Source organism: Mobula birostris, chromosome 13 (genome assembly GCF_030028105.1).
Source record: "Mobula birostris isolate sMobBir1 chromosome 13, sMobBir1.hap1, whole genome shotgun sequence".
Classification (NCBI taxonomy): Eukaryota; Metazoa; Chordata; class Chondrichthyes; order Myliobatiformes; family Myliobatidae; genus Mobula; species Mobula birostris.
The window spans coordinates 105,199,828-105,214,483 of record NC_092382.1 but is presented as its reverse complement, the minus strand read 5'-3'; the positions used below and the strand labels follow the sequence as shown (position 1 = coordinate 105,214,483).

The window sequence follows — 14,656 nt, the reverse complement described above, 5'->3', positions numbered from 1 at the left end:
ACTTGATCCGTCCTCCGCAATCAAATTCGTCAGACAGATCTCCTTCGTTTCCACATTATCCTCCAGAATAGACAACCATCTAAGCCTGGTTAATAGCCGTATTAAATTCAATGTAGGGAACATCTCGTTTCCGTGCCTGATCGGTCTCCCCCGGTGAAATCAGCCCAACAGCTCACCCGGGGTCTCACACCATCTAGAATCTCCCTGACTCTTCTATCTTCCACCCTCCCTATCTTTGCCTCTCAGGCCCTCCGCCAGTGACCCGTTGCTTCTCCGTCTCCCCCATCCCTCTCTTCCAGCTTCCAAAGCGATCTACCATCAGGAACCTAATGTTAAATTCAGCGTACACTATCCCTCCCAATCCGCATAAACCAGTCAGTCAAATCTCCTTGGGCCCCACACCATTATACATAGTAGCCTACAAAGTGGGAACATAAAATGCCTTATTCAGTTCCCAAAGGTCAAGTCTAACCTCCCTGCTCTCGTGACTCATCCTTGTTCCTCAATCAAAATGTAGAAACCGTTTCGCCCGTGACCGCAAGAAACAGCAGGGCACTGTGGACACAGCTGACATCAGCTCTAAACCAGCTTCCCCTCCATGAACTCTGTCTAAACTTCCTGCTGCCTCGGTAAAGCAGCCAGCATCATCAAAAATCCACATCCACACACACCCACGCATCTCTCTTCTGCACCAACCCCATGGGAAGGAAGATACGAAAACATGTTTCGGCAGAACATAAAATATAGAAATCTACAGCACATAGCAAACCCATCAGCCCACAGTGTTATTCGACCACTTAACCTACTATAGAGACTGCCTAGAATTTCCCTAGCCGCAAGACCGTCATATATCCAATGTGTGAAAAAAAAAGTTTCAATCATTAATATTACAACGACCAAAATAGTACAGCCATAACTCTCCGGCTTTTCGCACTCACTCAGCAATTCTCTCTCACTTCCTCTGTCCCTCTCCCTCCCCACTTTTTCATCCTCTCCCTCTACCCCTCTGACCTTCACTCTTTCGCTATCGCTCTCACACCTCTCACTCCCGCTTCACTCGAACCTCGCTCCCTCTTCTCCATTCGTAGCTCCCTCTCCCATTTCTCTCTCCGTTCCCTTTCTCTACTCTCTCTCTCATTCCCCGCCTATCGCCTCCATCTCCCAGCATCTTTCCCTCTCCATCCACCCAAAACACCTTTTCTCTCCTGCTCGGTTTCTCCGTGTTTCATTTCACTCTCTCCCTCACCTCCTCTCCCTGCCTCTCAGCCCTTAATTCCCCCCTCATATAACAGTCTCTCTTTCTCTGTTCAATCTCTCTATCGTCACACGCCACGTTCTCTACCGATCGTTCCTCCTCTATTTCTCTCTCTCTCATTCGTTCGTTTCTGTCTCAGACCTTCTGAAATCCACCTACTCAGTGCTGAAACTTCGGAAAGACGAACTTCTCATCGATGAGGATGAAGATCCTCCCATTGCCTCGGGATGCGCCAAAATGTCAGTGACTGGACAAGCAGGTCAGAGTTCACAGCAATGACGTCACTCTGAAGGGGTCACGTGTGTACGCACAATTGTTCAAGTCCTAATGTATCTGCATTAATCACCTCTTCTGGCAGCTGGTTCCATAGACGGACAGCCGTCTGAGTAAAAAAAAATGTCGTCACTCGGGTCCCCAGTTAAATCTCTTTCTGCTATCCCCTGAGACTGCTGCGGTCTGTTCTCAATTCGAATAAGAGGACATGAGTTGAGAGTTAAAGGCCAAAAGTTTAGGGGTAACCGAAGAGGGAACTTCTTTACTCAGAGAGTGGCAGCTGTGTGGAACGTGCTTCCAGCAGAAGTGGTTGGGTAGGTTCGTTGTTGTCCTTTAAAGTTGAATTGGATAGATATATGGGCAGGAAAGTAATGGAGGGTTATGGTCTGGCTGCGGGTAGGTGGCACTAGGTGAGAGTTAGAGATCAGCATGGGCTAGAAGGGCCGAGATGCAATTGTTATATGGTTATAAGGTTAAAGCTTTGTTCCTACAACAAAGCCAATTTTATATCCAGTTAGCCACCCCTCACGGTTTTGCACACCATCTTCCAGAGCGGTGTACCTCTGGGACCTTGTAAATAGCCCCGTTAAATTCTGCTATTGGCGCCTGTTCACGTTTCTGGTTCAATAGGCCCGATTACTCTCCGTGGGTCACACACCATCTAACACCTCCCTCCCTCTTCTATCTTCCAATCCCTCATCTCCCGCTCTCTCTCTTTAAATCTGCTCCGTTCCTTCTCCGTCTCTCCCTACCTCTGTCTCTTCCATCTGCCAGAGCCATCTACAATCTGGAACCTTGTGAATGGAATTGTTAAATTCTATGTACAATATACCTACCACTACTCTCAAAACAGTCTGACAAATCACCCTTGGTCCCACACCATTCTACAGAATAGCCTAGAATGTGGAAACGCCTTATTGAGTACTCTACACATCACATCTACCTCGCTGCTCTCATGGTCCGCCCTGGATCCTCTCTCAGAATATAGAAACTGCTCCATTCGTGACCACAAGAAACTGCAGAGCACTGTGGACACAGCTGAGATCAGCTCTAAACCAGGCTCCCCTCCATGAACTCTGTCCGAACTTCCTGCTGCCTCGGTAAAACAGGCAGCATCATCAAAAGTCCACATCCACACACGCCCACGCAGCTCTCTTCTGCACCAACCCCATGGGAAGGAAGATATGATAGCATGTATCACCAGAACAGAGAACAACGAAATCTACAGCAGATAGCAAGCCCATCGGCCCACAGTGTTGTGCCGACGATCTAAACTACAATTCAGACTGCCGAGAATTTCCCTAGCCACAAGGCCGTCATATATCCAATGTGTGCAGAAGAAGTTCAAACAACAATATAACAACGAGCAAAATAATACAAACATAACACTCTGGCATTTCGCACTCTCTCAACAGTTCTCTCTCGCTCCCTCTGTCCCTCTCCCTGTTCCCCTCTCCATTTTTAACCCTCTCACTCTACCGCTCTGTACTTCACTCTTTCGCTATCGCTCTCACACCTCTCACTCCCCCTTCACACGAACATCGCTCCCTCTTCTCCATTCTTCACTCCCTCTTCCATTTCTCTCTCCGTTCCCTTTCTCCATTGTCTCTCATTTCCCTCCTATCGCCCCCATCTGTCAGCATCTTTCCCCCTCCATCCGCCCAAAACACCTATGCTCTCCTGCTCGGTTTCCCCGTGTTTCTCATCACAGTTCACTCTTTCTCTCTCACCTCCTGCCCCTGCCTCTCAGCCCTCACCGTGCCTACGCCTACCTGGACAAGCCAGCGGGCACTGTGAGGGTCATGTTTGTTGACTTTTCCAGTGCGTTCAACACCAACCGCCCTGCTCTGCTGGGGGCGAAGCTGACAGCGATGCAGGTGGATGCTTTCCTGGTGTCATGGATTATTGATTTCCTGACTGGCAGAACACAGTACGTGTGCTTGCAAGACTGTGTGTCCGACAGAGTGATCAGCAGCACTGGGACTTCATAGGGGACTGTCTTGTCTTCCTTGATCTTCACCATTTACACCTCGGACTTCAACTACTGCACAGAGTCTTGTCATCTTCAGAAGTTTTCTGATGACTCTGCCATAGCTGGATGCATCAGCAGGGGAGATGAGGTCGAGTACAGGGCTACGGTAGGAAACTTTGTCACATGGTGTGAGCAAAATTATCTGCAGCTTAATGTGAACAAGACTAAGGACCTGGTTGTAGACCTGAGGAGTGCTAAGGCACCGCACCGGTGACCCCTGTTTCCATCCGGGGGTCAGGGTGGACATGCTGGACGACTACAAATACCTGGGGATACGAATTGACAATAAACTGGACTGGTCTAAGAACACTGAGGCTGTCTACAAGAAGGGTCAGAGCCGTCTCTATTTCCTGAGAAGACTGTGGTCCTTTAACATCTGCCGGACGATGCTGAGGATGTTCTACATGTCTGTGGTGGCCAGTGCTATCGTGTTTGCTGTTGTGTGCTGGGGCAGCAGGCTGAGGGTAGCAGACACCAACAGAATCAACAAACTCATTCGTAAGGCCAGTGATGTTGTGGGGATGGAACTGGACTCTCTGACGTTGGTGTCTGAAAAGAGGAGGCTGTCTAAGTTGCATGCCATCTTGGACAATGTCTCCCATCCACAACATAATGTACTGGGTGGGCACAGGAGTACATTCAGCCAGAGACTCATTCCACCCAGATGCAACACAGAGCGACATAGGAAGTCATTCCTGCCCGTGGCCATCAAACTTTACAACTCCTCCCTTGAAGGGTCAGACACCCTGACCCAATAGGCTGGTCCTGGCCTTATTTTCTGGCATAATTTACATATTTCTATTTAATAATTTATGGTTTTATTACTATTCATTACTTATGCTGCAACTGTAACGAAAACCAATTTCCCCCGGGATCAATAAAGTATGACTATGACTATGACCATAACCGTCTCTCCCGAATCTCTTTCTCTATCTCTGTTCAGTCTGTCTATCGTCACTCGTCCCGTTCTCTAACGACCTCTCATCCTCTATTTCTCAATCTCATTTTGTTGCTTTCTCTCCCAGAAGGTCTGGACTCCACCTACTCAGTGCTGAAGCTTCGGAAAGACGAACTTCTCATCGATGAGGATGAAGATCCTCCCATTGCCTCGGGACCAGCCAAAATGTCAGTGACTGGACAAGCAGGTCAGAGTTCACAGCAATGACGTCACTCTGAAGGGGTCACGTGTGTACGCACAATTGTTCAAGTCCTAATGTATCTGCATTAATCACCTCTTCTGGCAGCTCGTTCGATAGACGGACAGCCGTCTGAGTAAAAAAAAATGTCGTCACTCGGGTCCCCAGTTAAATCTCTTTCTGCTATCCCCTTAGACTGCTGCCGTCTGTTCTCAATTCGAATAAGAGGACATGAGTTGAGAGTTAAAGGGCAAAAGTTTAGGGGTAACCGAAGAGGGAACTTCTTTACTCAGAGAGTGGCAGCTGTGTGGAACGTGCTTCCAGCAGAAGTGGTTGGGTAGGTTCGTTGTTGTCCTTTAAAGTTGAATTGGATAGATATATGGGCAGGAAAGTAATGGAGGGTTATGGTCTGGCTGCTGGTAGGTGGCACTAGGTGAGAGTTAGAGATCAGCATGGGCTAGAAGGGCCGAGATGTAATTGTTATATGGTTATAAGGTTAAAGCTTTGTTCCTACAACAAAGCCAATTTTATATCCAGTTAGCCACCCCTCACGGTTTTGCACACCATCTTCCAGAGCGGTGTACCTCTGGGACCTTGTAAATAGCCCCGTTAAATTCTGCTATTGGCGCCTGTTCACGTTCCTGGTTCAATAGGCCCGATTACTCTCCGTGGGTCACACACCATCTAACACCTCCCTCCCTCTTCTATCTTCCAATCCCTCATCTCCCCCTCTCTCTCTTTAAATCTGCTCCGTTCCTTCTCCGTCTCTCCCTACCTCTGTCTCTTCCATCTGCCAGAGCCATCTACAATCTGGAACCTTGTGAATGGAATTGTTAAATTCTATGTACAATATACCTACCACTACTCTCAAAACAGTCTGACAAATCACCCTTGGTCCCACACCATTCTACAGAATAGCCTAGAATGTGGAAACGCCTTATTGAGTACTCTACACATCACATCTACCTCCCTGCTCTCATGGTCCGCCCTGGATCTTCTCTCAGAATATAGAAACTGCTCCATTCGTGACCACAAGAAACTGCAGAGCACTGTGGACACAGCTGAGATCAGCTCTAAACCAGGCTCCCCTCCATGAACTCTGTCCGAACTTCCTGCTGCCTCGGTAAAACAGGCAGCATCATCAAAAGTCCACATCCACACACGCCCACGCAGCTCGCTTCTGCACCAACCCCATGGGAAGGAAGATATGATAGCATGTATCACCAGAACAGAGAACAACGAAATCTACAGCAGATAGCAAGCCCATCGGCCCACAGTGTTGTGCCGACGATCTAAACTACAATTCAGACTGCCGAGAATTTCCCTAGCCACAAGGCCGTCATATATCCAATGTGTGCAGAAGAAGTTCAAACAACAATATAACAACGAGCAAAATAATACAAACATAACACTCTGGCATTTCGCACTCTCTCAACAGTTCTCTCTCGCTCCCTCTGTCCCTCTCCCTCTTCCCCTCTCCATTTTTAACCCTCTCACTCTACCGCTCTGTACTTCACTCTTTCGCTATCGCTCTCACACCTCTCACTCCCCCTTCACACGAACATCGCTCCCTCTTCTCCATTCGTCACTCCCTCTCCCATTTCTCTCTCCGTTCCCTTTCTCCATTGTCTCTCATTTCCCTCCTATCGCCCCCATCTGTCAGCATCTTTCCCCCTCCATCCGCCCAAAACACCTATGCTCTCCTGCTCGGTTTCCCCGTGTTTCTCATCTCAGTTCACTCTTTGTCTCTCACCTCCTGCCCCTGCCTCTCAACCCTCACCGTGCCTACGCCTACCTGGACAAGCCAGCGGGCACTGTGAGGGTCATGTTTGTTGACTTTTCCAGTGCGTTGAACACCAGCCTCCCTGCTCTGCTGGGGGCGAAGCTGACAGCGATGCAGGTGGATGCTTTCCTGGTGTCATGGATTATTGATTTCCTGACTGGCAGAACACAGTACGTGTGCTTGCAAGACTGTGTGTCCGACAGAGTGATCAGCAGCACTGGGACTTCATAGGGGACTGTCTTGTCTTTCTTGATCTTCACCATTTACACCTCGGACTTCAACTACTGCACAGAGTCTTGTCATCTTCAGAAGTTTTCTGATGACTCTGCCATAGCTGGATGCATCAGCAGGGGAGATGAGGTCGAGTACAGGGCTACGGTAGGAAACTTTGTCACATGGTGTGAGCAAAATTATCTGCAGCTTAATGTGAACAAGACTAAGGACCTGGTTGTAGACCTGAGGAGTGCTAAGGCACCGCACCGGTGACCCCTGTTTCCATCCGGGGGTCAGAGTGGACATGCTGGACGACTACAAATACCTGGGGATACGAATTGACAATAAACTGGACTGGTCAAAGAACACTGAGGCTGTCTACAAGAAGGGTCAGAGCCGTCTCTATTTCCTGAGGAGACTGAGGTTCTTTAACATCTGCCGGACGATGCTGAGGATGTTCGACATGTCTGTGGTGGCCAGTGCTATCATGTTTGCTGTTGTGTGCTGGGGCAGCAGGCTGAGGGTAGCAGACACCAACAGAATCAACAAACTCATTCGTAAGGCCAGTGATGTTGTGGGGATGGAACTGGACTCTCTGACGGTGGTGTCTGAAAAGAGGAGGCTGTCTAAGTTGCATGCCATCTTGGACAATGTCTCCCATCCACTACATAATGTACTGGGTGGGCACAGGAGTACATTCAGCCAGAGACTCATTCCACCGAGATGCAACACAGAGCGACATAGGAAGTCATTCCTGCCCGTGGCCATCAAACTTTACAACTCCTCCCTTGAAGGGTCAGACACCCTGACCCAATAGGCTGGCCCTGGCCTTATTTTCTGGCATAATTTACATATTTCTATTTAATAATTTATGGTTTTATTACTATTTATTACTTATGGTGCAACTGTAACGAAAACCAATTTCCCCCGGGATCAATAAAGTATGACTATGACTATGACCATAACCGTCTCTCCCGAATCTCTTTCTCTACCTCTGTTCAGTCTGTCTATCGTCACTCGTCCCGTTCTCTAACGACCTCTCATCCTCTATTTCTCAATCTCATTTTGTTGCTTTCTCTCCCAGAAGGTCTGGACTCCACCTACTCAGTGCTGAAACTTCGGAAAGACGAACTTCTCATCGATGAGTATGAAGATCCTCCCACTGCCTCGGGACCAGCCGAAATGTCAGTGACCGGACACGCAGGTCAGAGTTCACAACAATGACGTCAGTCTGGAGGGGTCACGTGTGTACGCTCAAATGTTCAAGTCCTGATGTATCTGCATTAATCACTTTTTCCTGGCAACTCGTTCGGTGGACGGACCGCCGTCTGGGTAGAAAAAAAAGTCGTTACACGGTTCCCCGGTTAAATCACTATCTGCTATCAGTTTTGAACAATGCGCTCTGGCTCTCGATTCTGCAACCGCGAGAAAAAGACTCCGCGCACTCATATTTTCTGTGCCCCGCGTGGTTTTATACTCTTCTGTAAGTTATAAAGTCCCGACATGCCCGACCTCTCTCTGTAGCTCAGTACTCGGGTCCCGGCAGCACCGCGTAAATCTTCCTCTGCACTCTGCCAGTTCAGTCGCATCGCTCCGACATCAGGGCGACCAAAATTGAGCACCGTGCTTCAAGGGCGGCCTCACCGACGTCTTGTAAAACTGAATCGTGACCGCTTGCCTCTCGTGCTCAGTGCCTTCTTCACCGCCCTGTCTATCTATGGCTTTACTTTCAGGGAACCGTGTTCCTGTACCTCTCGGCCCCTATGTTCTATAAAATTTCACAGGGTTGCACCCATTCACTGTGATAATCCTACCCTGTTAGTGTTCTTCTTCAAAGACAAGAGTTTATTTTTTTTCTGAAATAAACGTCATTTGCCACTGCTTTACCCACTTCCCCATCTGACCGATATCCCTCTGTAAGTGATAACTGTCTTTACTGTTAACAACGCCGCCAACGTCAGCGTCGTTTGCAAGGTCACCAACAGCCTCCTGTAAAATCTGCTACAAATGTTCGATATAGTTGACAGCGATCACTGGTCCACCCATGCTCGTAACTTCCCTGTAATTCCATGGGCTCTTATCTTGCTAAGCAACCTCATGTGCAATACATTTTTAAAGCCAAGACCCTAGACAGTGTTGATTAGCAGAGGGATCTTAGCGTCCAATATCATTGCTCATGGCCATGCTTCCCGATAAGGTGGTCATAAGGCGGATATCCTGCTTGCCATTAACATTTGTGACACTAAGTTAACAAGTTCGGAAGTTATGTTGAAACCTGAAACAATCTCTTGTCAGGCTGAACGGGCGTATTTTACACAGTACAGGTCACCGCATTATATGACTGATGTGAAAATTATGGACGGCTACCGGAGAGGTTTAACAGGATGCTGCCTGTTAAGTGTCCTGCCGTGAAGTGTGCCCTGTCCTTTCGCGTTTGACTTCCCAGTGCGCAACGCCACACACGGTTAATCTCCATCTGCCATCTCTCCACCCATCTACAACTGATCTATACCCTACGGAATGCATCAGCGGTGTTCTGCACTTTCCACAGCGCCACCAATCTCTGCGTCGTCTGCGATTTCAGCGACCACTCAAGTCTGCCTTACACGTCAGAAACAACCGACTACGAGGTTGCATATGTCAACGATAATCAACCTTGAGATTAATCTTTTTTAAACAATATATTTAGATGTATATATGTATTGGGATAAAAAACACTGCTGAACAGGCCCTTCCGGCGCTACAGGCGGCGCTGCCCGACAATTCCCCCATTTAATACCGGCCGAATGACTGTACAATTTACTATTAGCAATCAACCTACCAACCGTTCTGTCTGCGCACTGTGGGAGGAAACTAGAGCACCGGGACGAAACCCACTCTGTCACAGGTTCAAACTCCTTGCAGCCATCGGCGGGAATTGAACCCGCGTCGCTGGTACTGTAAACCACTACGTTACCTTCCGCTCTTCCTCTTGCAAGCAGCCAAGAAATAAAGAAACACAAAGGAGCGCGAAAATCGCAACATGTTAACCCCTACACGATCGTCATATATCCAACGAGTAAAAATAGTACAAAGCTTGCAAACAATAATTCAACCATGACGAGTAATAACACAAACTTCTCTCATCAATTCTGTCTCGCTCCCTGTGTCCCTGTCCTTCCATGCCCCACTTCTTCCACCCCTCACTCAACCTCTCTCTCTCACTTGCGCTATCTCTGCCTCACTTCTCACTCCCACTTCACTTATAACCTCGCACCACTTATCCCTCTTCTTCTCCCTTCTCTCTCCCTTCTCTCTCCCAATCTCTCTGTGTTCTCTCTCACCATTCTATTCCATCTTCCAGTCTCTCCCCCTCGTTCCCGTCTTCCATCTATCCCTTCTAACCGACTTTCCCCTTCACTTCTCCCTCTCCCTCACCGTCTGTCCCTGCCTCGCAGCCGTTCACCTCCCTCCCTCTCCCATTCTCTCTTCCCCTCTCTCTGCTCTGTGTCTCCGTCCACCAATCTTGTATAATGTGCTAAAATTGTTCGAAATATTTGACAAAGATCACTTGTCTCGGTCTGAAACATCGACTATACCTCTTCCTAGAGATGCTGCCTGGCCTGTTGCGTTCACCACCAACTTTGATGTGTGTTGCTTATCCTTCATGAGCTCTGTCTACGCTTCCCGGCGCCTCGATAAAACAACTAGCGGCATCTCAGTGTTACGTACCAGCAGCAATACACCACAAACTGAGTCAGGGTTTAATGTTAAACCAGTATATTTCTTTCTATGCACTCAAAATAAAGAAAAATAAGCAAAAACACTCTTCTAAACAGAGGTTAGCAATGGAATGCGTTTGTGGCTCCCAAACAGTCAGGCTTAGAGGCAGTTCTTAAAGTTTTAAGACGGCAAGCTGAAAAGTTTCAGCTATCCACGGAATAGGTGAGTGTATAAACTTGTAAATGCACATTAAAATGCAACGAGAGGGAGATCACGAAGAATTTCACATGTTCCACGCTGGGAAAACGAAGTAACATTTACAGAAGATCTTTGCCGTCTAGTTGCCTTCCGAAATCCACTGCATAAATTCAGTGGGATATGAATCAGTTACAGATATGGGATGGACAAATGTCAGATTGAGCTTAACCCAGACAAACGTGAAATGTTGCACCTTGGTTGATTAAATGCAAAGCAAGTGCACATTATTAAACCAAGACACTAAACAGCGTTGATTAGCAAATAAATCTCTCTGCTCCCTCTAACACTTCTTTCCTCCCCTCTCACCCTCGCCCTTCCGCTACCACTCTCACACTTCTCACTCCCCCTTCTCTCATAACCTCGCCATCTCCATTCCCTCGCCACTCACTTTCCCATTCTCTCCCTGTTCTCTCTGCCGCATTCTATTGAAATTTCGTGCATATCGCACCAATTCATCACGTTCTCCGCCGTCATATCCTCCATCCATCCCTTCCACACTCTCTCTCCTACTCAGACTCCCTGTCTTTTCCTGTCACTTCTCCTCTCCTTCTCCTTCTCCCCCTGTCTCTCAGTACTTTATCTCCCTCATTAATCCCTGTCTCTCCTCCTCTCTCTACAACACTCTGTGCTGTTCTCTGTTATCACTCCAAACCTCCTCCCATTCTTTACCGGTCTCTCTATCTTCCATTTCTCCCCCTCTCTCACATTCTTTCGGTTTCTCTCCCAGATAGTGAGACATCCACCTACACAGCGCTGAACTTTGGGAAAAACAAACTTCTCATTGGTGAGTATGAAGATCCTCCCATCGCCTCGGGACCCGCCGAAGTGTCAGTGTCTGCGCAACCAAGTTAGAGTTCACATTAACGACGTCACTCTGAAGGAGTCACGTGCTATGCGCACAAGTGTTCATTTTCCAATGCATCTGCATCGACCACTTCCTCTGGCAGCTTGTTCCATAGACGGGCCGCCGTCTGTGTTAAACAACAAAAAGTTCTCACTCAGGTCCCCAGTTAAATCACCTTCTGCTATCATCTTATCCCTGAGCGCTCTGTTCCATGCTTCTCCAAACCTAGAGAAAAGTGACTCTGCACGTTCACCTAGTCTGTGCCCCATGTCCCCTGTGGTTTTATACAACTCTGTAAGGTCAGCTCTGCGCTCCATGGTATGAAGTCCCAACCTACCTGACTTATCTTCATAATTCAGTCACCAAGGTCCCGGCAATATCCTCGTAAATCTCCTCCGCACTCTCTGCAGTTTAGTGTCATCTTATTTAGAGGAGGACAACGGAAACGGAAAACTGTACTCCAAATGTAGCCTCACTGACGTCTTGTTCACTGCAACGTCACCCCCTACTCCTGTACTCATTGCCGTGATTGATGAAGGGTAGCAGGTCAGACGCCTTCTCCACCGCCCTGTCTATCTGCGACTTCACACTATGAGAACTGTGCACCTCGAGTCCTGGGTCCCTTTGTTCTGCAACACTCCCCAGTGTCCCTGTCTACCTGTCATTCCACGTTCAGGGAACCGTGTCCCTGTACCTCTGGGTCCTTCTGTTCGACAACACTCTCCAGAGTCCCTGTCTACCTGTGATTCCACTTTCAGGGAACCGTGTCCCTGTACCTCTGGGTCTCTCTGTTCTATAACATTTCCCAAGTTTCCTCCCGTTCACTGTGTAAGTTCTACGCTGTTGTTTGCCTTCTTGAAATACGATAGCTTGAACATAATTGCATATGCTCCTGCACTTCCCCGGCCAATCGAGATCCCAGTGTAAGTGAAAACTGCTTTTACTGTTCACCACACCACCGACGTTAGTGTTGTCTGCAAGCTTAGCAACCGCATGATTTATGTTCTGCTATAATGACCGATATATTTGACAAAAATCACTGGTGCCACCACAGACCACCCCCCCCCCCCCACACACACACACACTCCCCGGTGATCACCGCTTATGACGGGCTTCCAGTCTGAGGAACGAACTGCATCCCTAAACTTTTGCTCCTATCGCCAAGGCAATCGTATATCCAGTCAACCATCCCTCCCAGCGTCGCACACCATCTCTCAGTGCGGTATACCGTCTGGGAACTTATTAAAATCTGTGTACATTACGTCTACCACCCCGTCCTGATTAGTCCGCAATCAAATTAATCTGACAGATCTCCTTGAGTTGAATCAGCAAATTTGCTGATGATATAAAGATTGGCGGTGTAGTGGACAGTGAGGAAGGTTTTCAAAGCCTGCAAAGAGATTTGGACCAGCTTTAAAAATGGGCTGAAAAATGGCAGATAGAGTTTAATACTAACAAGTGTGAGGTATTGCACGTTGGAAGGACAAACTGAGGTAGAACATACAGGGTTAATGGTAAGGCACTGAGGAGCGCAGTGGAACAGAGTGATCTGGGAATACAGATACAAAATTCCCTAAAAGTGTCGTCACAGGTAGATATGGTCGTAAAGAGAGCTTTTGGTACATTGGCCTTTATTAATCAAAGTATTGAGTATAAGAGCTGGAATGTTATGATGAGGTTGTATAAGACATTGCTGAGGCCGAATCTGGAGTGTGGTGTTCAGTTTTAAAAGAATTTAAAAGGATGTTGCCGGGACTTGAGAAACTGAGTTACAGAGAATGGTTGGATAGGCTGGGACTTTATTCCCTGGAGCGTAGAAGAATGATGGGAGATTTGATAGAGGTATATAAAATTATGATGGGTATAGATACAGTGGATGCAAGCAGGCTTTTTCCACTAAGGCAAGGGGAGAAAACAAACAGAGGACATGGGTTAAGGGTGAGGGGGGAAAAGTTTAAAGGGGACATTAGGGTTGGATTCTCCACACAGAGAGTAGTGGGAGTATGGAATGAGCTGCTAGACGTGGTGGTAAATTCGGATTCTTTTTTAACATTTAAGAATAAATTGGAGAGAAACATGGACGGGAGGTGTATGGAGGGATATGGTCCGTGTGGAGGTCAGTGGGACTAGGCAGAAAATGGTTCGGCACAGCGAAGAAGGGCCAAAAGCACTGTTTCTGTGCTGTAGTTTTTCTATGGTTTCTATGGTTTCTAGTTCCAGATCATCCTCCAGAGCAGTCTACCATCTGAGCGTTTTTTATAGATTTGTTAAACCCTCTGTATGGTACATTTACTACGAATTACTAGTCTGTCCTCCCCAGTCAAATCTCCCTGGGTATAACACCACCTATCATCTGCTTCCCCTTTCTCTCTTCTGCTCTCCCCACCTTTCGTTCTCCCGCCGAGTCCCACCGCCTATTCCTTCTCCATCTCCCCCTACATCCCTCTTTCCCATTTTTCAGACTGACCTAGCATCTGGGATGTGAATAAGGGAGTTGCTAACTATCTATTATATCTAACAATCTGGACATATCAGCCTTTCAAATTCCCCTGGGTCCCACAGCATTCTGCAGAGTAGTCTAGCAAGTTGAAAAAAAAAAATGTCTTATTGTGTTCCCTGTTCACCATGACTACTGCCCTGCTGTCATGAACAGTCTTGGTTCCTTACTAAAAATATAAAGACTACTCGGCCCATGACCACAAGGAACTGCTGAGCGTTGTGGAAAGAGCTGAACCCAGCTCCGAAACCAGCCTAACCAACATGAACTCTTTCTGCACATCCTGCTGCCTCGGTAAAGCAGCCAGCGTCATAAACAAAAAAAAAATTAAAAACAATTCCACCCATCCCGAACACTCTCTCCTCTGCACCCTCCCATCGGAGAGAAGATGCGATAGCATGTCTGACCGGGCTCAGAGACAGCTTCTACAGCACTGTGATCAGACTATTGAACGGTCCGCCACTACGATTAGATTATGAGAACACTCAGTCCTCGTTTATTGACATTTATAAATGCATGCATGCATTAACAAATGATACAATGTTCCTCCAGAGTAATATTACAGAAAAACAGGACAAACCAGAGACTAACACTAACAGAACCACATGATTATAACAGATAGTATTAACAGTGCAAAGCAATACCATAATTTGATAAAGAACA

The 14,656-nt window shown here is 47.5% G+C and overlaps 1 protein-coding gene across 16 annotated transcripts in view; it reads left to right on the top strand.

The window, feature by feature from the left end:
* Window positions 1-14,656, top strand: part of LOC140207269 (uncharacterized) — a 42,253-nt gene that overhangs the window by 10,867 nt on the left and 16,730 nt on the right. For 10 of the 16 annotated variants that reach the window (XM_072275727.1, XM_072275730.1, XM_072275726.1 and 7 more), the window contains 4 exons: window positions 1,395-1,514; window positions 4,586-4,705; window positions 7,777-7,896; window positions 11,380-11,436. In XM_072275727.1, the coding sequence (XP_072131828.1) occupies window positions 1,395-1,514; window positions 4,586-4,705; window positions 7,777-7,896; window positions 11,380-11,436 (417 nt within the window). The remainder of the gene's footprint in view (window positions 1-1,394; window positions 1,515-4,585; window positions 4,706-7,776; window positions 7,897-11,379; window positions 11,437-14,656) is intronic. The other 6 variants (XM_072275733.1, XM_072275738.1, XM_072275732.1 and 3 more) reach the window with 5 other exon arrangements.